Source organism: Vulpes lagopus, chromosome 21, assembly GCF_018345385.1.
Source record: "Vulpes lagopus strain Blue_001 chromosome 21, ASM1834538v1, whole genome shotgun sequence".
Classification (NCBI taxonomy): Eukaryota; Metazoa; Chordata; class Mammalia; order Carnivora; family Canidae; genus Vulpes; species Vulpes lagopus.
Window position 1 is genome coordinate 44,078,302 of NC_054844.1, and position 25,506 is coordinate 44,103,807.

At 40.1% G+C, this 25,506-nt stretch overlaps 1 protein-coding gene across 4 annotated transcripts in view; it reads right to left on the reverse strand.

Moving 5' to 3' along the window:
• LOC121480333 (cyclic AMP-dependent transcription factor ATF-7) overlaps positions 1–24,550 on the reverse strand; it is a 95,303-nt gene extending 70,753 nt beyond the window's left edge. Inside the window, exons 1-2 of one of the 4 annotated variants that reach the window (XM_041736808.1) lie at positions 24,431–24,550; positions 2,892–2,960 (exon numbers count right to left, since the gene is read on the reverse strand). In XM_041736808.1, coding sequence (XP_041592742.1) covers positions 2,892–2,939 — 48 coding nt within the window. In that variant the 5' untranslated portion in view covers positions 2,940–2,960; positions 24,431–24,550. The other 3 variants (XM_041736809.1, XM_041736810.1, XM_041736812.1) reach the window with 3 other exon arrangements.
• Between the last annotated feature and the right edge of the window lie 956 nt (positions 24,551–25,506).

Sequence of the window (25,506 nt, forward strand, 5' to 3'; positions counted from 1 at the left end):
CGGTGGTTTTGATTATATGGTGGAGAGCATAATCCACTAGTCTATTTTAGGTGAATTTTCCTTTCACCTTCCCTTAATATTAAGGCATAAGTTGATTTCTGAGTTTAGGGGGTACACAGGGTAAAGTCTGGGCAGAGAACAGATATCGAACGTAAGATTCCTACAATTTTTGTTGGTTGGTTTTTTTAAGGATCAGTCTCTTGAATTATAATTTGCTTTCATTCCTTCTTCCTCTAAGTGGTAGAAACCACTAATTTTTGAGGGTTCTATGGCAGTAAGTTCTAAACCATGTCTTATAAAAGTGATCATGGTTCTTATTACCACTCCTGGGATTTACACAGTCCTTTTTTTTTTTTTTTTAATTATTCTACCATTTCTGGAATAAAAAATTTGAATCAATGACAGTGGATTATAAATAGCTTGAAGGCCTCAAGTGGCTCCTGGATGAAACCATTTTCAAGGGATATAAGGAAGCTGGATGACAAGCCAAGGGTAGTTCGCTTTCCCAAATTTATCTTCTCTGCCAGATTTCCACTATTTCATATAATAGAAAGCCATCACAGTAAAGTAAATCTTGCAGAGATCCTACTTGAGAGTTAATTGTTACTAGATATTGGGAGAAACTTGTTAAGAGATTATATAACTAAAGAACTACAATTTTGCCCAACCATAAAGTTCTGACATACAAAGGAGGTAAAGGGATAGATCATGCTCAAAGCCTTAAACTATAGCTTTCTATCCTTTTCTATGAAACAAGTAACTTGAATCCAAAAGAAGGTAGCAACCTCTCTTAGTTCTATATCCACTGAGGGGGGGGGGGAAAGTCTTCAGGACTTACACTAGAGGTTATAATGAATCTTAACAACCAAAATACCAGCAAACAATTCAGAAATGAGAGGAAGAAGTAGGGGAAGGAAAAGGCTTATGATAAACAGTATCCACAATACAAAAGGAACCAAAGTAAAAAGTCCCTAGTATTTTTACCACCTCTAGTCCCAAAAATGCAAAACAAAAAGAAACAAATACAAAACCCTCTGGATCTCACAAATTTCAGTGAAAACTACTCTTTTCTGATGAGTCGGTCCGAAGAAACCTATTTATACCTTTCTTCCTTGGGAGCTTAAGAGATGCTTTTCCAGTGTATTCCTTTACTTTTAAAATCCTTTCTAGTTTCTTTAAGTCCTTGTCTAAGTGGTTTTAAGCATAAAACATAGAAGAGGGGCAGTGAGAAGCTTAAACAATAAGAAAAATAAATTTAAGTATGAGAAAAATAAATCTTTTCACCAATAATGCAGTCTTTTATTTTATTTTTTTAAAAAGATTTTGTTTATCTATTCATGAGAGACACAGAGAGAGAGGGAGAGGCAGAGGGAGAAGCAGGCTCCACACAGGGAGCCGGATGTAGGACTTGATCCTACTTGGGTCTCTAGGATCATGTCCTGGGCTGAAGGCAGGCGCTAAACCACTGAGCCACTCAGGGATCCCCCAATAATGTCATCTTTTAAAGGGAGGTAAGTGAAAGGGGTCCCATGTATCAGTGATGGAAATCACAGTAAATACTATTATCAACAAATCCACATACAAAAATTTAGAGGGATCAGGTTTGGTTATGTATTCTAATACAGCTGTCTGAAAAGTGAAACAAAAACAAAGTTAACCTAATTTCCCAAGTAGCTTCTATTGTAAAAGAATAAAATACGAATCATGTTGGGGAAAACATAAAGTCAACAATAAAGTTGAAAACTCTGACAAGGAAGGAAATATACCCTATGATGTTGAATACTTCAGAATGCATTGGCTTTTTTAGTCTTTTCTGAATTTTTCAGCTTTTACTGGAACTTGGAATCCTCCTTCTGCCTCTCTCTTGTCACTACCCTCATCTCATTGACCTCTCAAATTCCAATTCTTAGGAAATCTCTGGAACTTAACTTTATTCTTTCTACGGAAGTATTTACAATGTTTAATAGAACTAGTCTGCAATCTCACATACTACCAGTAAGTGTCACTGGGGAGTCACATGGCATATTCCTAACTGAACAGAAATTCAACCCTTCAGGTTCCATAAAACCAATTCATGAAGGCTGATAAAACTTCCTTTGTATTCCTTTCTTCATCCTTTGTGGAACATGGCAGTAGAGGAGGGTCTAGGAAAAAGAGTTAAGAAGGTGCAAAATTGGGGGAAGGGGGATAAAAAGGCAGTTTCAACAAAATTACTTGATTAAAAAAGCATACAATAAAAAATATCTGACACATAATGTACACATATGCAAATAATAATATGGCAGCTGACACACAGAACAAGGCATTTCATGGCATCAGAGAGGGAAGATGGCTGAGAATCTTGTACTTTCTATATTGCTGTGAGATCTCAGGTTCTAAGTCGGATTTGTATTTCCTACTTAGACAAGATATCTGCCTTAGCTACCAACAATAAATTGGTCCAAAGAAACTTTTTTTTCTTATTTAAAAATATCCATTAGACTCCAGCAAATTGGGGTTCATGATGCACAGGGTACATTCTCAGCTGCCTACTCTAAATATGTTAAGCAGACTTTTATATCCACAAAGGTTGAGGAAAAGATATTTCTAAACTTGTTTTATATTTAGATGGATAGCTTTAGAAAGGAGGAGAGAGCAACATGTATTCCTCAACACTTTGTGTTGGGAAACAAACACCAGTAGAATAACAATATGAAAGAGAGCAAGGCAGATTTCATTACGGTAGAGTGCCTACACTTCCTCATAACATGGATTTACACACTGCAAATCCTCTGATCTGATTACCTCCAGTGATCACGTAAAATACCGGCTTTAAACTCTTTGCCTTAGTGATAAAACAGCCACTTTGATTCACAACGAGACATTCACAATAAAGTATATTGTAAACGTACCTGTCCACAGCCCGGGGCATTGCACACAAACGGTCTGTCGTCTCCCATATTTCATATAGCAGAGCGGAGCTGAGGAGGGGGAGGCAGGGGGAAAAGTTATGTTAAATACGCTGGAGTTTAAAAAAAAAAAAGTGCTTCAAAAATATCAAGCCTAGAAACAGGTGTTCCAAGAATGCTGTCTATCAAAGCTATAAACACAGGCTACTTTGGGGAGACCCATTAGACAGGTGGCATATGATCTATTGTGCCTCAACTGAAACTTTTAATTAGAAAAACTGAGACCTAAATAGTTAAGGAATTTCAAACCTTTTGCTAGATTTTCCCTCTTTCTGCTACAGTATATAACATGCTCCTCTAGTCTGCTGAATTACAATCAGTGCAGTTCCCTATGTCAATAAATCCACTGAACATTCGATGCGGAAGCCATATTTCTGAACTAGAGAAGACCAAAATTTGTCATTTAATTAATTAAGGGATTATAGGAGGGGTGCTCCATTTTACAGGGCTATAATCTGACTCCCTGGTGTATAAACTACGAGACTGTTGGCAAGGGCCGTTTATCCCAGATTATTGCCAAAGAAAACAAAGCACCCATCCTATTGGGCTACACGGGAAATGATTTTCATTAATAAAAAAATAAAAATAAAAACCTTCTCTCCCCACTGGGAGCCTCCTTCTCCCCCCACCAATCGTCTGTGGCAAATGGAGAAATATCGGTGCCCTTCCCCCTCTAATTCTATTTATGGCTAGGTTTTTAAAAGCAGCAATAAAACAAATGTCGACTCTTTGGGGGTTTACTGGGTGAATATGTTCCGGCTGTTTGTGCTGCTCTCGGCCAGAGTTCTTGGGCTGCTCTGTTGCAGCCAACAGATGTGTGCTGCTGCAGGGGATAAAAGAAATGGCACTAAAAGGCATCACCATCCATCCTCTCTATTTCTCTGAAGAATTTAACAGGGCTTATACTGTTGTTGTTTTTTAATTATTGAAGCTAAACTCTTGAAATGTTGATCGAAATTCTTTGTCAAAGAACAATAATTCCAGTATGAATGTGTTGGGGAAATTTCTCACTTTCCAACTAAGAAAAAAAACAGAGGTAGAGATGGATAAGGATGAGAAATGCAAATCACAGTAAAAATATTCCTAAAAGAGAAACAGGGTTGGGGGTGGGGCACAAAGATAGTCCTCATGGAATAAACTCCTAAAGAATATTTTCAAACAACTTTCTACAAGAAAGAAAGGTGTATAAAAGAGTACTAACATGGGAAGATGAAAGAGGAAGAATCATAATTCGAATATGCCTAGAAACAACTTCAGAACTGTAATCAAATTCAAATTTTTATCTTGGAGATAAAGCAAAATGTCAGGTTAACTTCACTCAGGTCTGCATTAAAATAAAATGTTAAAGTACTAGACTGAATTTGGTAATCAGAAAACCATGCTTAAAACTCAGAGGGTTTAAAAAAAAACAGAAAACAAAAACAAAAAAAACAAGAAAACTCAGAGGGTAGCTAGGTAACATCTTTCCTACTCTCTTCAGACTCACTCTGGGGTTGGAAACCAGTATTTCTCGTACTCTGTGTGATCAGTAATTCTACAACTAATCAGTGTTTAAAACTGTGGGTGTTCCATAAAGTAGAAGGGGCTTCTTAGTCATCTTTCAGTGCTAAGAACAGGGTTTAACTATGAAGGAAACTGATGCTGCAGCATTGCTGTAATGGAAGAGAGCCTGTATGTACATAGGTGTACACAGATTTATATCACATTTAGCCAGGATAAATTGCTTCAATAAATTCTGTTCCTAGGAGAAGCCAGCTGAAGCTGATGATTGGGTACTGGGAAAATGAGAGCTTTATTCTTCTTCACACAGCCCCAGGACACGGGGGTTTTCTGGTTTGTTTGTTTTAAATACATGATGATTTTTAGCACTTTCTGGAACTATGACATAGTGCAAAAAATAAATATAAAGTAAATAACAGTAAATAAATGCAAAGACCACAGCCATTATGACTGAAAATTCAGAACATTTCTGGAAAGCAATTCATCTCTGGAAAAATTCCTAACTGCTGTGCTGGAGATAATTTTATTTCCTAGTCCCAAACTCTGCTTTCCTAATATAATCATGAAATGAGAATTTTATTTCAACAAGGTCCTGTAGCATATTTTTAACCAGGAGGTAAACTACAAGGGCTAGAGCAGACATAACATAAGGACCTGGTAGGATTCCTTCCTTTTACCTTGGTTCTGTTATTTGAGGCTAAATTCTAGTTATAGGAGAAAAAGGGTGCTTGCTGGCTGAGGAGTAGGGCAGCACTGGCGTAGGAAGTGATTAAATAAACTCTGGAATGGTTTCCCTCCAACCACAAAATTCAAAATTTAACTTGGTTTTCTTGGTTTTGTACAATCATATCACGATAAATGGCTTCCAAGTTTTATTTAACTGCATCCTTACTAGGAAATAGAAATAAAAATCATGATTTGCTAAAAGAAAACAAAAGGCAAAACCAAGTTGGGGGAAAAGTATTAAATGTATCAGAAGCATTTTCAGGGCTCTGAAACACTCTAACAATCACTAACTAGGATTTCCTGCTTCCTTCCCACGTTACTGGCTTTTTGTTTTGCCATTTTCACCAAAAGGAGGATCACAATGGGAGGAAAAAGGCCCTCTTTCTTAAATACCCACAATTATTCTGAAATCATTCCTCAGTCTCTTGCTCCTTTTCGTTTCCAGCATTCTTGCTTTTTACTTTAAAGTGACTTGTCTTTTTAAAGAATACATAACAACAATAATGATCTGTTCTCCCACTTAAAAAAAAAATCCAGCTTACATCTTTTAAAATTCCCAGTGTGGGGATCCCTGGGTGGCGCAGCGGTTTGGCGCCTGCCTTTGGCCCAGGGTGCGATCCTGGAGACCCGGGATCGAATCCCACGTCAGGCTCCCGGTGCATGGAGCCTGCTTCTCCCTCTGCCTATGTCTCTGCCTCTCTCTCTGTGTGTGTGACTATCATAAATAAATAAAAATTAAAAAAAAAATAAAATAAAATTCCCAGTGTGCTGCATCAATTGCTACACATAAGAAATGCCATTGCTTATTTCTATTTGATACTTAAAACAAATCTCTAATGAGATAGGTCAAAATGATGCCTTCTCAAAACAAAAAACACCACATTTCTGTAGTAAAAACAGACTGAGACAAAGGTGAAATCTTGAATATAGATGCTCCCATTCACCAGAATTTAACTCACAGCCCATTTGTAACTGTACAACTTGACAAATAGATCACGTGTCTGGGCATGACACTCACGTCTGTTGTCTGCTCCTCGATCTATCTATTCCCTAGGATGAAACTCAAGCATTTTATAGAACTAACCAATAAATGACAGGCAAAGGATACACAAATTAAGAGACATTTCCAGGAGAAGTGAGATGCTTTCAGAGATCTTTTTTTTTTTTTTTCCCAGAGGAGATCTTAAAACAAGAAAACAAAGATTCAGAAAAAGGCTGTCTTAGAAGCCAAGTCTGCAAAGGAAAAGGCTCATGTACTGAGTCACCATAATGCATAAATGATAAAAATTACTATTTACTCAGATGAGAGAAAGTTATCTGAATGCTGGAAGAGAAGTAAAGAAAATCCAAGATATAGAGACTGATTTTTAATAACTGGGATAATTTCATAAAACCTACGTTAAATAGTTTTGTCAGGGCCAGAAGTATATCCTAAAATGGTCAATGTGCAAATAAGAAAACAGATTATCTGTGTGTGTATATGCATATTTATCTTTTTTTCTTCTTTTTTTAACAGAATGAGAAAGAATAGAATAGAATTTGGAATAAAATAATAGAACTTGGAAGCCATTTATCGTGATATGATTGTACAAAACCAAGAACACCAAGTTAAATTTTGAATTTTGTGGTTGGAGGGAAACCATTCCAGAGTTTATTTAATCACTTCCTACGCCAGTGCTGCCCTACTCCTCAGCCAGCAAGCATCCTTTTTCTCCTGTAACTAGGTAGAAAACAGAAAATTTAGCCTCAAATAACAGAACCAAGGTAAAAGGAAGGAATCCTACCAGGTCCTTATGTTATGTCTGCTCTAGCCCTTGTAGTTTACCTCCTAGTTGAAAATATGCTACAGGACTTTGTTGAAATAATATTCTTGTTTTGTGATTATATTATATTAGTGTTATATTAGTCTGTCACTGAGGACTACAAAGTCAGTTCTCTGGACCCAGTGGTAGTGTGATTATTTCTTTGGTAACCAATTGCTGTTCATAAAATGGCCCAACTTTAGTAAGGAATAAAAGCCAGGTACAAACATACCCAAAGGCCTGTTCTTAGGCTCCTAATAACAAAAACCAGATACTGCTAAGTACAGAAAATGAGAAAAGCATATGTACCATTAATATCAAAGATTCATGAAAATCTAGAAGGGGTTCAGACTAGCTATCATTCATTTATTCAAAAAAACATTACCAAGAACTTAATGCCAGGCAAAGCAGACATAAAAATAAAAAGATAATAATTCTTTGCAAAAGAAAAAAAAATTTTTTTCACTCATCTGTGTCAAAGAAAAACTAGAGCTAGGAATTAGTTAAAGTAAAAAACAGTTGCCAGTCAGAACTATTGCAATAGGGGAAAAGAAACCTCAGTATAGAACTGGGCTCAATTCTGAATATATCATGGGTAAGTGGAAATTTATAGCCAAGGACCATGGTGGGGGTTAATGGGTGGAAAATTACTGAGTTTGAAACATCAGGAGAAGGGGGTTTCTGACTTAAACTAACCTAACAAGATTCTTGCTAAAGACCCGCCAGGATGATCAGATATAACCTGGAAGATGGTCAAAGATGAAGAACCTGATCAGATATGAAGGTGATATCAATGGTGGGGATTCTTGCTAAAGCTGGACCTTACAAGAAAGTACACAGATAGGTCTAAAAGAAGGTTCAGGAACCTGCCTAAAGTTTGATCAAAGAATCTTTGTCATCTGGCATGAGAAATGCCAGGTAAGTGGTAAGAATGGCTTACTTTACAAGTTCAATTAGTCAGAGATTGATCAGTGTACATATTAGATACCTTGATATTTCTTATTCTTTATGTTCATTTATCAAATTCCTTTGCTAGACAATTCCAGAATATAGGCATGAACACAAAAAAGAGGGGTTAAAAGTCTTGGTAAAAGATCTGACAACGGGGCAGCCTGGGTGGCTCAGCGGTTTAGTGCCGCCTTCGGATCAGGGCGTGATCCTGGAGACGCCGGATCGAGTCCCACCTCGGGCTCCCTGCATGGAACCTGCTTCTCCCTCGGCCTGTGTCTCTGCATTTCTCTCTCTCTCTGTGTCTCTCATGAATAACTAAATAAAATCTTAAAAAATATATATCTGACAAGAACAAAGTCTGAAATTTACTTTGTGGGTCAAAAAGTAAATATAGTAAGTAAATATAGTCAGTTTTAAAATTCATCAATTCACTGGGGCACCCAGGTGGCTCAATCAATTAAGCATCTGGTCTCAGCTCAGGTCTTGATATCAAGGTTATGGGTTCAAGCCCCACCTTGAGCTCCATGCTGCACATGAGGCCTACCTAAGAAAAAACCAACAACAAAAAACCCTTAAAATTCATCAATTCGGGCAGCCCCCGTGGCTCAGCGGTTTAGCTCCACTTTTGGCTCAGGGTGTGACCCCGGGGTCCTGTGATAGAGTCCCATGTCCAGCTCCCTGCATGGAGCCTGCTTCTCCCTCTGCCTGTGTCTCCGCGCCACCCCGCCCCCCGTGAGTCTCTCACGAATAAATAAATAAATAATCTTTTAAAACTTCATCAATTCACTGAATACTTTATTCATTGCCTATCCCACACTCTAGGCCCCAAAATTTAACAATGAATGAGACAGATACCGTCTCTACACTTACAATGCTTACTTACACTCCAAGTAAACAAAATAATTTTAGATGAATAGCAGATAACCGCTATGAAAGAAATGAAACGGTGATGTGTACTGGTTAGGAGCAGACTACTTTAGTTTCATGAATAAAAGGGAAATGGCTGTATTATCTGTGACTAAATAGGGAATGGGGTAGGATACAGAGATCTAGGTTAAAACTTCTAGAAGCCTTTGTTTCCTCTCATAACACAGTTGATTTTCAGTAAATACTTATTAATTTAATGTGAAGCCAATATTCAAGTAAACTGCTGAAATTCTACACTTATATTCCAGTTTTTTCAGAAAGTTGCTGGGTCCACAAAACAACTGCTATCCAGGTATTTATGTATTTAGAGCTAAACATGTTTGACATATTTTTTTTTAACGATTTTATTTATTTATTCATGAGAGACACGCAGAGAGAGAGGCAGAGACACAGGAGGAGGAAGAAGCAGGCTCCCTGCAGGGAGCCTGATGCGGGACTCGATCCCAGGACTCTGGGATCATGCCCTGAGCCTAAGGCAGACGCTCAACCGCTGAGCCACCCAGGCGTCCCAAGATATATTTGAACATATAAAAGAATGCAGCAGGGCAGCCCGGGTGGCTCAGTGTATTAGCGCTACCTTCAGCTCAGGGTGTGATCCTGGACCCAGGATCGAGTCCCACATCGGGCTCCCTGCATGGAGCCTGCTTCTCCCTCTGCCTGTGTCTCTGCCTCTCTCTCTCTCTCTCTCTCAATGTCGCTCATGAATGAATGAATGAATGAATGAATAAATAAATAAATAAATAAATAAAGCAGCAGAGGATGCCTGCCTGGCTCTGTAGGTAGAGCAGGTGACTCTTGATCTCCGGGTTGGAGTTCAAACCCCACACTGGGTGTGGAGCCTACTTAAAAAAGAAAATGAAAAAAAAAAATCTTAAAAAAAAAAAAAAGAACATTAAAAAAAGACTGCAGAGACGCCTGGGTAGCTCAGAGGTTGAGTATCTGTCTTCGGCTCGGAGTGTGATCCCGGGGTCCAGGATCAAGTCCCACATCGGGTTCCCTGCGAGAAGCCCACTTCTCCCTCTGCCTATGTCTCTGCCTCTCATGAATAAATAAAATCTTAAAAAAAAAAAAAAAAGAATGTAGCAGAAATTCTTATACCTTCATATAAGATTTTTGGGAGGGGGATCCCTGGGTGGCTCAGCGGTTTAGTGTCTGCCTTTGGCCCGGGGCATGATCCTGGAGTCCCGGGATCGAATCCTACATCGGGCTCCCTGCATGGAGCCTGCTTCTCCCTCTACCTGTGTCTCTGCTTCTCTCTCTCTCTCTGTATCTCTCATGAATAAATAAATAAAAAATCTTTTAAAAAAAAAAGATTTTTGGGAGTACATATTGGAATAATCTTTCTGGAAAGCAAGGTGGAAATATATATTTACTTATTTACTTTAAAATTATTTATTAAAATAAATAAAATCTTTAGAAAATATAAAATAAATAAAATTATTTATTTATTTGACAGAGAGAAAGAGATAGAGAGCGTGCACATGTAGGGGGAAAGGCAGGCAGAGGGAGAGGGAGAAGCAGGCTCTTTGTTGAGCAAGGAGCCTGATGTGGGACTCAATCCCAGGACTCTGGGATCATGACCTGAGCCAAAAGCAGACCCTTAATCAACTGAGCCACTCAGGTGCTCCTGGCAATATTTATATTAAGTGTCTTAAAATGTTTTGTATCCTTTGAATAATCATTCTTTCTTCAGGACTTTATTCTGAGGTTAAAGCCCAAAACATGACCACTTATATACTTATATATTAAAATGTTCATCATAGTCATATTTATAACAACTAGGAAAAAAGAACAGGAATTAAATGTTTAGGAAGAATGGATCAATATAAGATACTGCCTTATAATAGACTATTGTTTAAGTTGTTAAAAATAATGTTTCTGAAAGCTATTTAATGACCTATAAAATGCTATACATTCTGTAGGGAATAAAGCAGGATATAAAACTGCATATGTACAAAACAGGGGCGCCGGGCTGGCGGTCAGTAGAACATGCAACTCTATGACTCTTGATCTCGGGGTCCTAATTCAAGCCCAACGTGGGCATGGAACGTACTGAAAAGAAAAAAAAAAGTAATAAGCATAGAAAAAAGATAAGGGAATTAGCATCAAATGTTAATAATGGTTATCTCTGGGTAATGGTATTCCAGGTGATTTTGTTTTCTTCTTTGTACCTTCAGCATTTTCAAGTCTATAATGATCAGAGATTTCTTTTAAAAAATAAAAAATAATATAATGTAATCTAATAAAAAATGATCTGCATGACTCAAAAAAATGTCTATGAGTTTTAAAAAAGGGCTCACATCTGCTAGACTATTCTAAAGCACTGAAGAGGGCAGCCCAGGTGGCTCAGCAGTTTAGCGCTACCTTCAGCCCCTGAGGCATGATCCTGGAGGCCTGGGATCGAGTCCCACGTAGGGCTCCCTGCGTGGAGCCTGCTTCTCCCTCTGCCTGTGTCTCTACGCCTCTCTCTCTCATGAATAAATAAATAAAATCTTAAAAAAATAAAATAAAATAAAGCACTGAACAATATATTTACAAATCATACAAGGTTGTTCATCTCTACTACAAAGTGACAGAACCAACAAGTTCAAAATGGACTACCAAAAAAAATCTTTCTAAAATTATAAACTAACAGCTTCATATAGAAATAGACAAGGTGGAAACTTAAACATATCGATACACAGGGTAATCAAGCAATTCAAGATAGTTCCTCCTTTGTTACCTTCAAGGACCCATTTTCAGAATCCTGTGAATGTTCCCCAGTGAGTATTACTTATATTAAACACTTAGAAATTGTCCCAGCCATTCATCACAAAGAGAATAAAGAGAACTGAAACCAAGCTTAGCAGGTACTAAATGCCTTTCAGCGCAGCTATAAACAAGGTAAAAAATTTAGACAGGCACCCAAACAGAGCTCTATGGGCTCCATTCCTTTATGATATTAAAAAGAAAGAAATTATATACAAACAGTTCTCTTCCAAGAATATAACTTTGGATACCAAGTTTCAGACTCTAAGATAATTTAGCTGCTGCTAAGCAAAGGGTACAAACACCAAAGATCTCTACCACAGCAGTCTCAACATTTTATTCTCCACTGGATACTCAGTGTTGCTGTGATTTGCATTACATTTAGAAAATTGATTTAAGGAAAAGATGCCAATAAACATATGAACTGTGAGACTATAATGCACATTATATGAACCTCAGAAAACAAAGCAAACTCAAGTTTTACTAGGTAGTAGATTATTTAGGAATTGAAATTTCTGTTCATAAATTCTGGGTTTGTTTTCCACTGTATTATTTAGCATAAAACAGTTTAGCATATATTATTTCACTAGTAGGTAAACCAGCTGCCCCAGAGGGATTATACAGAAAGCACATATATCACTATAATCTTAAACTAACTTGCCTTACTGTTTTATATCAGGGTTTTTGTAAAGCATTTTGCTAACAGACTGGAAAACTGAGGTAGAAAGTTATAAAAAAAAAAACAAAAAAAACAGGGATCCCTGGGTGGCACAGCAGTTTGGCGCCTGCCTTTGGCCCAGGGCACGATCCTGGAGACCCGGGATCATATCCCACGTTGGGCTCCCGGTGCATGGAGCCTGCTTCTCCCTCTGCCCATGTCTCTGCCTCTCTCTCTCTCTCTGTGTGACTATCATAAAAAAAAAAAAAAAAAAGACAGACAACAGATGAGTCAAAAGGTTGAGGCTGGCTTGAATCCTAGTTACCTATTCTCACATGCCTCAAAGAAGATATAAAAATGGAGAGCACATCTTTTTAGAACTCCTGAAAGTTGTATAGTAATCTACATATTATATAACTACTTCCAACTGAATTGTGGTATTTCCAAAAATTTACACACAATGTTTCTTATATGTTTACTATACAAATAAATGTCCAGAAATATGAATTGGAGGGACTACAAAGTCTTGGAGCATTATTTTTGTCTAGGAAAACTAAATAATGTTCATAGTTTTAAGTACGTTTATTATAATAATCTTTAAATTCACAATCCAGTTATAGTGTATTTCAAGGACTGACAAACTTTGGTCGGTGGGTCAAATTCAGCCTGCCACCTGTTTTTATATGGCCCACGAGCTAAGAATGGTTTCTACATTTTTAAGTGGTTGAAAAAAAACAAAAGAATATTTCATGACACATAAAAATGATATGAAGTTCAAATTTTCGTGTCCATAAAAAAGTTTTATGGGGGGGCAGTGCCTGGGTGGCTCAGCCTTTGGCTCAGGTCATGATCCCAGGTCCAGGGATCGAGTCCCACATTGGGCTCCCCGCAGGGAGCCTGCTTCTCTCTTTGCCTGTGTCTCTGCCTCTCTCTTTCTCTGTCTCTCATGAATAAATAAAACCTAAAAAAAAAACAAAGTGTTATGGGCATACAGCCATGCTTATCCTTTGCATGTTGTCTATGGCTTCTTAGGTGCTACAATGGCAGAGTTGAGTAGTTACAAACAGACCTTATGCCTGCAAATCCTGGTATTTATGAAAACTTTTAGTTTGCAAACTTCTGGTATCTATGAATAACTATTATTAAATAAAATACATGGTTAATTAGAAGATCCCAATTATGACAAATGTCAAAGTGTACATGTTAATCATTAATAAGAGCTTTTATAATGTGACTATTTGAGTACTAATTCCTTTTTTTAATATAAATTTTAAAAATTAGGTTTGTTTTTTTTAAGTAGGCTCCACACCCAGCGTGGAGCTCAATGCAGGGCTCGAACTCACGACTGTAATATCAAGACCTGAACTATGATCAAGAGTCGGACATTTAACCAACTGAGCCATCCAGGTGCCCCCCCCCTTTTATTTAAATTTATGTCTTCTCGGGCAGCCCCAGTGGTGCAGCGGTTTAGCGCCGCCTGCAGCCCAGGGCATGATCCTGGAGACCCTGGATCGAGTCCCCACATCAGGCTCTCTGTATGATGCCTGCTTCTCCCTCTGCCTGTGTCTCTGCCTCTCTCTCTCTGTCTCTATGAATAAATAAATAAAATCTTTAAAAAAAAAATTTATGTCCTCTCTACACCCATCATGGGGTGCAAACTACAACTCAAGAGTAATACGCTCTTCTGACTGAGCTGGTCAGGTGCCCAAGAAATTAGGTTTTCTTAAAATAAGTTTAATTAAGCTGGCTTGGTAACTGTCATCTTTTGCATATTCACCTGGGCACCATGAAAAATACAGATTCCTGGATTTTCTTGGCTTTGGGCCCCAAGAATCTACACTTTAAAAAACACCCAGGGTAATTCTGATGCAAATGGTTAGTAACCCAGCCTTTGAGAGGCACTAAAATGGTTGGAGAGCTTATGTTCTTCCATATAGTAAACAGCTGAATTTTTCCAGTTTGGTACTATAAAACAGCAGTTCTCAAAATAGGCTCCAGGGATCTCCACAGATCTCTAAGACCCCTTTAGAGGGTTCATGGGTATTCAAGTCATACATGGATAAAAGATCTATTTAAAGGGCAACACAAGGACACCTGGGCGGCTCAGTGGTTGAGCGTCTGCCTTTGGCTCAGGGCGTGATCCCGGAGTCCCAGGATCGAGTCCCATATTGGGCTCCTTGCATGGAGCCTCCTTCTCCTGTCTCTGCCTCTCTGTCTTGTCTCTTATAAATAAGTAAATAAAATCTTAAAAATAAATAAACAAATCTTTTTTAAAAATTAAAAAATAAACGGCGAGATAGGCCAAGATACCACAGATATGGTTTCAGATTCTACACAATAGCTAACCTTTAAGAAACTATCACATTTTGGATTCTGGTATAGTATCAAAGAAGATCGATCGATCTACCTATCTATCTATCTATCTTTCTATCAATCAACAACTATCTAAAAAGAATCTTTCCTTTTCCTAGGTGCCTCAGTCAGTTGAGCATCGGACTCTTGATTTCAGCTCAGGTTATGATCTCCTGGGTTGGGGATCAAGTCCTGTGTCCAACACCATGCTCAGCGGGGAGTCTGCTTGAAGAGTCCTTCCATCTGCCCCTCCCCCACCTCAAATAAATAAATCTTACCAAAAAAATCTCTCCTTTTCCTATTAGTATTTGTGTGAGCCCAGGTTATCTTCATATACTTCAACCAAAACAACCTATTTTAACAGACTAAATGCAGAAACAGATATGAGAATCCAGCTGTTTTCTATTAAGCCAGACATTAAAGAGGTTTGAAGCCCTCCCCTAAATTTTTTGACACTATAAGTTTTTATGTTGTTATTTTAAAGTAAATATTTTTTCAATTTCTCCATTTTAATTTCTAAAATGCTCAATATCAATAGATATAAGCAAGACAAACCAAAGCCCTTTGGACAAGTCCCAACCAATTATGAAGAGTATAAAGGGGTAGGTACTGAGACCATATGTAGTCTGAGACTCACTGCTTTAAGAAATAAACAGTAGGGTACCCTGAATTGATCAAAGAGAAAGTTAAAATTAATTTCTGGATTTTGAGCTCTGACATGCAAGGACAGGTTTCATAAAAAGGAGCCAGCTTAAATAGACCAAATAGTTTTGTAGCAAATGACTGAAAACAGATGGGAGTGAGAATTAGGCTGAATCATAAGTTAGGCAACACATGGCCAAAGCTTGGAGCCTATCTGGGAGCAGCTTCATATAGGCAACTACTTGACTAGAACTTAAGTCTCTCTAGGCTTTTGGAGGATTCAAGGAACTATTTTAAGCTAGCCTCAGAAAGGTTAATAAAGCAAAAACAAAGAAGCAACAACTTGCTAAAATGACAGCAGGAAGCCAAATTAGAAATAACTAGGGAACATTATACCTATGTTTGGTCTCAATATGCATTTTAGAAGTTGAAGAATTCCTGGAAACTGGTAGGCAGTCAAAAATCTAATGCTGTGTTTTGGGTTTTTTCCTACTCATCTTCAGATAAAAAGTATCATCCCTAAAACAATACATCAATAGCAATCAATCCCAAAACACTAATCTTTAAGGATAAATTTAAGATCTTCATGGACTTAATTTCCTTTAATTTTTTTTTTAAGATTTTATTTATTCATGAGAGACAGAGAAAGAGAGAGGCAGAGACCCAGACAGAGGGAGAAGCAGGCTCCATGCAGGGACCCCGATGCGGGACTCGATCCCTGGTCTCCAGGACAACACCCTGGGCTGAAGGCAGTGCTAAACCACTGAGCCACCCAGGCTGCCCAAATTTCTTTTAATTTAAATAGACTACAAACAATAACAAACAATATAGACTTTAATATTAAATTCTAGGATCCCTGGGTGGCGCAGCGGTTTGGCGCCTGCCTTTGGCCCAGGGCGCGATCCTGGAGACCCGGGATCGAATCCCACGTCGGGCTCCCGGTGCTCCCCGTCGGGAGCCTGCTTCTCCCTCTGCCTGTGTCTCTGCCTCTCTCTCTCTCTCTCTCTCTCTGTGACTATCATAAATAAAATAAATAAATAAATAAATAAAATTAAAAATTAAATTCTAGTATGAGTTCAGTACCAGTTAGGAAATTGCCACAATATCCCATAATGACAATCATGGAGATGCTTAGAAATTCTCACAGATTGAAAAAAAAAATCTATTTTCTAAGACTGTCTACACACTGGCAACACAGTGATCTATTTGGGGTATTCTAATGCTCACTGACTTTCAACAGACCCCAACACAGATGTGTAAGTATCAGCAAACTACTGCTTGCCCAAAACTTAAAAAAACAAAGAAAATGGTGCTACAGGAGACAAGTTACTACCAGAAATACCAGAAAAACCATGTTAAATAAAACCAACATGGTGTTACTCAAGTTTGATAAAGCTTAAATAAACATTACTGGCAAGAAACTTGGTGCCAACACAAATCATTTACAGCAGTCATATGTTTTAGTCAATAAATCATCCTGTTTTTATAATATAGTCAGGCATATTCCTGTTCAGAAAGAATAATTATGTTGTTATTTTTTAATCTGAAAAAAATGTAATTTTTCTACTGCATGGTAAATTTTAAGCCCCAAATACAATCTGACCAATTTAGCATATAAATCTCCTTTGTCCACTATGTCAGCAAGAAGTACTATACCAGATAAGAAGTATTAACAGGTAATTCCACTCAAAACAAGTTGGATTTTGTGAGAAGGTGGGGCAATAGCAGAACAACACTGTCCTACGGAGGCGCAAGCCACAAGCTCACAAAGTGACTTTTTAAGCTAAATCTTGGCTCCTGTTAAGACTTTCATAATTGATATTTACCAAGAATAAACGCAGTATTGAACAGAAAAGAGAAACTATTTTTTTTGAGGTGAACTCTACGTACAACGTAGGGCTCGAACTCACAACCCTAAGACCAAGAGTCACATGCTCTAGACTGAGGCAGCCAGGCATCCCAAAAAGAGAAACTTTTTACACACTCGGGTTTCAAGCCTATGAGAACATTCAAAATTAAAATTACCAAAAGATGAGAAAAGGCTAACGAAGTAAAGTGGTGAGTTTGTAATGAGTTTTGTTCTCCTATTAAATGTTCTTATATCCCTCATAAGATTACTGCGTAACTCACATTTGCCTTGGGAAATCTTTCCTACATGTCTGCCTACAAAGTTTTAAAAACTAGATAAAAAATTTGTCTTTTTATAAGATTTTTCCTGAAATATAACAGTCATCCTTCCTCTCTAAGGAAGCCAAGTAGTATACATTTACTTTCAAAACTAAACTGAATTTTCTTCATTGTATACCGGCAGTACGTATATTATTCAGACACTTTCTCCCACCCCCAACACATACACACAAAATTTCTAAACAAAGGGATAAACAAGAGAAGGGAAGGAAACAAAATACTATGGCTTAACAGGGAAAAAAAACAAACATTCTTTCAACACAAAGCATCCATCAGGGAAATTCTGGAGAGAAAATATCATGATGAAATATTTTAAGACATGACATGACCCTAATGCAAAATATTTATTGTTGTTTTTTGTGTTGTTTTGTTTCTCAAAGGAATTGTTTCTTGACACTTATTCCCACTGGGTCAGTAGAACCACTTCAATTTCATTTTCTTTACAGTCTATTTTTCTTTCTGATTCCTCAATAGTAAGTTTTTTTATCTGAGTTTCTATTTATGAATGTTTGGGATGGAAAGAACCTTGAGGGGTCATCAAGGCCTTCCTTCTGCTTTCCAGGAGAATTCGTAACTAAATAATCTCAGATGGGTGAGGAGCTATCAAAAGAAGATGCGTTCTGTCCCTAACAGCATGCTACTTCATTCCACACAGACATTTCCATTCATAATTTGCAATTTTCTAAAAGTGAAAGTAAAAATTAAAACCCCAAAAGAGGAAGATGCTTTAAAAATGCATTTATCAGCTAAAATTGCTCAAACATAAGTTCAACTATCAGGTCTAAAATTAACACACAGGAAAATTGTTGGCGGCCAACACAGTCTTAAGTCCCTGGGGATATCTTCTGATGTTCTGGCTTATTTCTAGCACAATTTTACCTATAGCACAGAGCATGACAAACTTAGCCTACCACATCAATAAACTGTAACTATAAACAACAATTATGTGTGTGTGCGCGCGCGCGTGTATGTGTGCGCGTGCGCGTGTGTGTGTGTATGTGTGTGTGTGTGTGGTGTGGTGTATTTTTTCTTACAGGTGGCGAAGGTTTTTACTCCGAACAGAAAATGAAAAGTTAGGCCTAAATTGGAGATGTCAATATTATGGGAAGGCTATGATAAAACTGTTACATGGACAATAGTTTAATTTTTTAAGATGTAACAAAATGTTGAGGGAATGATGGATCTTCCTAAAAGTTTCCAAAACAGAATGATGACATAAAATATGCAACTATGCAGAAACACTGTTAATCATTCTAGAATTATTTTAAAAATAAAAAAATAAGGCACCTTGGTGACTCATTGGTTGAGTGGTCTACCTTTGGCTCAGGGCTTGACCCCTGGACCCCAGGATCAAGTCCCACAACCAGCTCTCCACAGGGAGCCTGCTTCTCCCTCTGCCTGTGTCTCTGCCTGTCTCTTGTGAATAAATAAATAAAATCTTTTTTTATTTTATTTTATTTATTCATGAGAGACTGAGAGAGAGAGAGCAAGCGAGAGAGAGGCAGAGACACAGGCAGAGGGAGAGGCAGGCTCCCTGCAGGGAACCTGACATGGGACTCGATCCTGGGTCTCCAGGATCATGCCCTGGGCCAAAGGCAGGCGCTAAACCCAAGCCACCCAGGGATCCCAATAAATAAAATCTTTAAAAAATAAAATATGTGACGCCTGGATGGCCCAGTGGTTGGGCTCTGCTTTTGGCTCAGGGCCTGATCCTGGGGTTCTGGGGTTTGGGGATTGATTCCGACATCAGGCTCCCTGAAGGGAGCCTGCTTCTTCCTCTGCCTGTCTCTGCCTCTCTCGCTGTGTTTCTCATGAATAAAATCTTTAAAAAAATAAAAATAAAAATAAAATAAAGGAAGCAGGACCAGCAATGTTGGAAATAGAGGGGGAGGCAATTATACTTTAAAAAAAGAGGAATTATTAAATAGATGTCTTAACAATTGGCAAGTAATGCAGTGATTTATAAACACTGGCATGACATAGCTAGGTAGCAATTAATGTCTAACTTCATTTCTTTTTTTTTTTTTAAGACTTTATTTATTTATTCATAGAGACAGAGAGAGAGAGAGAGAGAGAGGCAGAGACACAGGCAGAGGGAGAAGCAGGCTCCATGCAGGGAGCCTGACGTGGGACTAGATTCTGGGTCTCCAGGATCAGGCCCTGGGCTGCAGGCGGCACTAAACTGCTGCGCCACTGGGGCTGCCCTAACTTTGTTTTTTTAAAAAATTTTTATAAGATTTTATTTATTCATGACAGACACAGAGAAAGAGAGAGAGGGGCAGAGACACAGGCAGAGGGAGAAGCAGGCTCCATGCAGGGAGCCCCATGGGGGACTCGATCCCAGAACCCCAGGATCACGCCCTGGGCCAAAGGCAGGCGCCAAACCGCTGAGCCACCCAGGGAACCCCTATTCATTTCATTTCTTAACAAGTCACTAGCCTAGAAGCTTAGGGGCAGGTCAGAGACAATATATTTAGATTTCAACAGGATACCTCTTAATATTTCAAAGGGAAATATAAGTTAGATGATTAAACAGAAGGTGGATTCATAATTTAATTTTACCCAAAAGGTTGTTTAATGGATTAATAGCAACCTAATGATAGCGTGCTGATGTTATAGGCACTGTTTCACCCTTATATATTTTTTACCAGTGACCTAAAACAAAAACATAGGTGTCATATTTATGTCTTGTTTATCAAATTTATCTATCAATGATACAAACATGAGGATATGATAGGAGGAATGGCTAAGAGGCCAAATAACATTATTAAGCTTGGGCAGCCCGGGTGGCTCAGCGGTTTAATGCCCCCTTTAGCCCAGGGCATGATCCTGGAGACCCCGGATTGAGTCCCACATCAGGCTCCCTGCATGGAGCCTGTTTCTCCCTCTGTCCCTCTCTCTGCCTCTGTCTCTCATGAATAAATAAATAAAATCTTAAAAAAAAATTATTAAGCTAAACAATAAACCCAAATTAACAAGATGACAATTACAAAGATAAATGTAAGGTCATCAATTACATTTAAAACATTAATTGTGCAAATTAATGCAATCTTAGGCTTTAAGAATAGAGGTACAGAGTGCAGTAGAAAAGAGGCCATAGTCTCCCTTGTACTTATTATACCTGGGTACCTAGGTGGCTCAGTGGTTGACCGTCTGCCTTCGGCCTGGGGGGTCCTGGGATCGAGTCCCTGCATCAGGCTCCCTGCATGGAGCCTGCTTCTCCCTCTGCCTGTGTCTCTGCCTCTCTCTCTCTGTGTGTGTAACTATCATAAATAAAGAATTAAAAAATTTAAAAAAAAAGTCCTAAATACGGGACGCCTGGGTGGCTCAGCGGTTGAGTGCCTGCCTTCGGCCCAGGGCGTGATCCTGGAGTCCCGGGATCGAGTCCCACGTTGGGTTCTGGGCATGGAGCCTGCTTCTCCCTCTGCCTGTGTCTCTGTCCCTCTCTCTCTCTCTCTCTGTGTCTCTCATGAATAAACAAAATCTTAAAAAAAAAAAAAATCCTAAATACAAGCAACTTATATTTGATGAGAAGCCTGAACTTTATAAAAATGGTCATTTAAGGAATGGCTGAAATAACTTGGGATATTTTCCCCAGTAAGAGAAGCCTCTCTTAACTGGACATAACTGTCATCAAATACTTGAAGGGCTACCATGTTGACAAGGAATTAGGTTTATTTATTGCAGCTGCAAATAGCAGAACTAAAGAGCTTCAGCACAATGTAAAGAATGTTCTAAAAGTAGACCTCCAATAATGAAATAGGGTATCTGTGAAGTGGGGATGTCTTCCTTACAGCATTAGGAAGTGGTAAGGCCCACCTGCCAGGAATTCCAAATAGGATAGATTTTCACATTTCATGAATATACCTGATCCCAAAAGAAGCTTCCTGCAGGAAGGCAACATTCAAAAACCAGATGCTTAAAAATTGTTTTCTTTGGCGTGTTTCTAAATAGATAGACGACCTTTTTTTTTTTTTTTAAGTTTATTTATGTTTGTTAGTATTCTCTACACCCAAAGTGAAGCTTGAACTCACGACCCCAAGATCAAGACTCACATGGTCCACCAACTGAGCCAGCCAGGTGCCTGACGGAAAACTTTTTCACAAATTCTAAGATCATAGTACCATTTTCAGAAAAACCAACAACAAAAGAAATTAATGCTCTTTTTCCTTTTAAATGAATGCTGCATTTGTTTTCCTGAAAGAAGCAACATCTGCACCTTAACTTTAATACCTTTATCAAGGGATAAGGGACAATTATATGCCAGCCTGCCAACTAGTCTCAAGAAGAGAGCTGTCTTTGTTATACATCTACATGGCAATGTTACTCGCTCCACCTAAAACTTCCTTGCAAGGAGAAGGCTCCTCCTTATCAGACGTGTATGAGGCTGCTGTAACACTGACTCCCTCCTCCTGCAGCCTAGGAAAAACTCAGTCTTGACATGTACAAAACAATAACTTGTGAGAACTTCAGAGCAGCTGTGTTCAGGCAGAGCCAGGGACTTTACTTGAGGCAGAGTACTAGCTTAAGAGTTGGTTGAAAAAAAAAAAACGATTTTCATTTTGAGCTGGAAGTGGGGAGAGGAAAGAGAAAGGAGATACAGGAGCAGCATCATTAACATTTAAAAGCCGTGGTAAACAAAAATGCTTAAAAATTACAACACTGAAACTATCACAGGATGTAACCTTTGATCCAAACATTTAAAGATGAGCGGTGTTAACACTAATGAGATCAACAACAACAAAATCTTACATCTAATAGTGCCCAAGTTAAGGGCATCACAAATTCGAAGATGGAAGAATTAAACAAGGGACTTTGCTCTTTCACTGCATATTTTTTGTTCTGCTGCCAAGTAAGCGAACTGTGAAAATGTCTGCATGTCCAACAGCACTGCTCTGAATGTGAAATACTGGAACCCAATTCAGTAATTAATGCGAAAGGGTCAGTAATTAATTGGTCTCAACGTGTTGTAGGGGCAACTTTCTAGCCAGGAGAAAAAAACTTCAAATGGTTGCTGAAAACCAAAGATTAATAGAAAGCTGTATACTCTGGTTTCTCTTCATGTAACAGTTTTACCGGCATTTCAGACCTTATTTTGCTTCTCAAAAGTAAAAAAAGGATGTAAAAGACAAATCTATGCTGTAGCAAAGAAGTTGTTAATTAATTGGCTGTATTAGTTCAATTCATTATTAAATAAAACACAACCATCAAACAAAGGGCAAAGGCTTGTCCCTTTGCTGTAGAGAATTAAGAACTGGTAAGACTACTTAGTATAGCTGCCAAACTTTTCTTTAGCTTTTCTTACAGACATGCTACATTTCGCAATAGTCTCCACTTACCTTACACATCCTCCATGTTTAAGTACAAATTGTGTTTGATTTCCCCAACCCTTGCCCTAAGATATTATGACATATCTTTAGCTTCTGAGTTTAGACACAAAGGAAGAAACTGAAAAATTTTCACTTTCCTGAAATACGTCCATCTTATTTACACCATTCAAAAAATATATAACATAAGCTAACTATACCTACAACCGTCCTTTTAACAACTCCAAAAATGCGTGGATAAGACACGCATTTAACAAAAACAAACTTCAGTGTAGTATTATTTTCTGTGCTTAGAACGCCTGTAAAGACCAATGTCTTTACGAGAACTACGTACACTACTACGAAGTTTTCAAAACATAGGAATCAAGTGAGCTTGCCCAGAAAACTCTGCACACACACACACACACACACACCCCCCACAAACCTACACTTACTATGACACAACCTTCGGAGACACTGAAACACCCACTATAAAGTGGAAATCAAACTTAAAGTTAGGAAAGTAGCAACGCGGCAATCTGGGTAGGAGGTGCCCTGGGTAGTAAACACCCCAGTCAGAGAACATAACAAGCAACTGGGAGCAACATACGACTCCCAATGGGGCTCCTACTTGGACTGCCCAAGTCCCAAGCCCCTGTCCCTGAGTTTAGGAAGAGAGGAGTGGAGGAAGAGGAAGAGAGAGCGAGACCGGCAGTGAGGGCAGAAGCGATGAAGGTGGTCTAGTTTTCTCCTCCCCTGCCGCTACCCCGCTATTCTTGCAGCCTGGTCACCAGACCAGGTGCCATATACACCGAAAACCCCAAATCAGTATCCTGGGCTGCTTCTGCTCCGGGGCTAAAGACCTGTCTGTATCAGCTGTCGCCCCTCCGAACATCTCCTTTACCCCCCTGAGCTCCCCTATACTCTTCCCAAAGGGATGCCTTTTGGCCCGGAAGCCCACCTCTGCTAAGTCTTCCTAAACTCACACGCTGAATCTCCTCCAAACCCGTACTTTCTCTCTGAAATCATGTCCCTTATTCTTTTTCATAATTCGGCCGAAATGCCATGACTCTCGTTTCCAGTGATGTACCCCTATCTTTCCGGCCGAACCCAGCGCCCCGCTTTGGCCTCCGGTTCCCTAACCTCCTGCCTATTGCCCCTGGCTCTTCCGATCCCAAGCCCCTAACCCCACTCTCCGATGAGCCTGGGTCTTCAACCAATTTAGGACCCCTCCCCTTCCTCCCATTGCACCCCGTCCCGGGATCCTCCCATTAGGCTCCGCCGGACTTCCATTCCCTCAGGATTCAACTCCCCTCTCCTTGCCACGCCCTGTGCCCCCCGGGGCTACTTACCCCAAGTTCTCCCCACACTTCAGGCCTCTGGCCCCGCCTTCCCCCCCCAGAGGAAGGAGGCGGTAGGAGGGAGACAAGAGGGGCGGCACTCCGCGAGGTAAGGCGACCTCTCATTAGCCTCCGTCGCCGCCAATCGTAGCTTCCTCCGCTCCCATTGGTCGGCGTGAGTCCATGCCCCACCCACTTCCTCAGACAGGGCCCGGCCGCCGCCTCAGCGCCCCCGTCCAACACAGACTGGGAGGGGAGACCCCGGCCTGGGACGCCGCGAGTGGCCGGAGTTGAAAGCGAGACTCCGCCAGATCGCGGACTAGCGAATGTTAAGAGAACTCACCCGCCGGTAGCTCCGTCGCCTCCCGCCCGCCCGCGTCCGTTCCCACAATCTGTCTCTAGCTCCTTCTTTCCCCCCTCAGCGGAGCAGATACTTTCTTCTCGTCCGGCCAGGGGCGCTCACCTCTCGCGAGATGTTGGGGGGGGGGGGAGGAAGGGCGAGATCCGCAGGCCCTAAGTTGGAAAGGGGCCGAAGGGCGGGGCTCGCGGTGGGCGGGGCGGGCCCGGGGCGGGCGGGCGCGCGGGGTACACGTGCCCGGGCGCCGACCGCAGGCTGAGCGGGGCGGAGAAGGGCTCAGGTGCCCGGAGCGGTGGAGCCCGAAAGGTGAGCGGCGCGAGGGCCACGGCCGGCTCGGTCGCCGCGGCTTGGGCTCCGTGACCCCCGGGTCACCGGTTCAAGCCCCGCCTTGGGTGTGGAGGCTACGAAACAAAAAGCTCGTAGAAGTCAGGACACTCGAAAGTAAAGATTCTGGAGAAACGTATTATTTCGAAGGAGCAAACTTTTCTCCCACTCTCCCCCGCCTCCCCTAAAGGAGCTCACTTTAAAAAACAAGAGAAGTGGGGGGATCCCTGGGTGGTGCAGCGGTTTGGCGCCTGCCTTTGGCCCAGGGCGCGATCCTGGAGACCCGGGATCGAATCCCACGTCGGGCTCCCGGTGCATGGAGCCTGCTTCTCCCTCTTCCTGTGTCTCTGCCTCTCTCTGTGTCTCTCATGAATAAATAAATAAAAATCTTTAAAAAATATATATATATATATACACACACACCAAAAAAAATAAAAAAAGAGAGAAGGTAATACTTCAAAGAAGCTGTTAAAAAAAGGGGGGACCCCCCCCCTCCTAGGCCAAAACAGAAAGGGATTCAAGTTTCCAAGCAGATCCAAGTAATTGGATCTTCTTTGCACTTAGAGTAGTAGCACAGTGGCTGTAATTCCACTGTGCGACTGCATGATGGTTGCGGTGAAGAACTGGAGTCAGCTGCGCAGGTTGTTTCTACTATCCTCCAGAGTCCTCACTTCCTTAATTGGAAACTAGTTTGAAATACTCTTAGCCCTATAACTGGAGTGAACGCATTGGGAAAA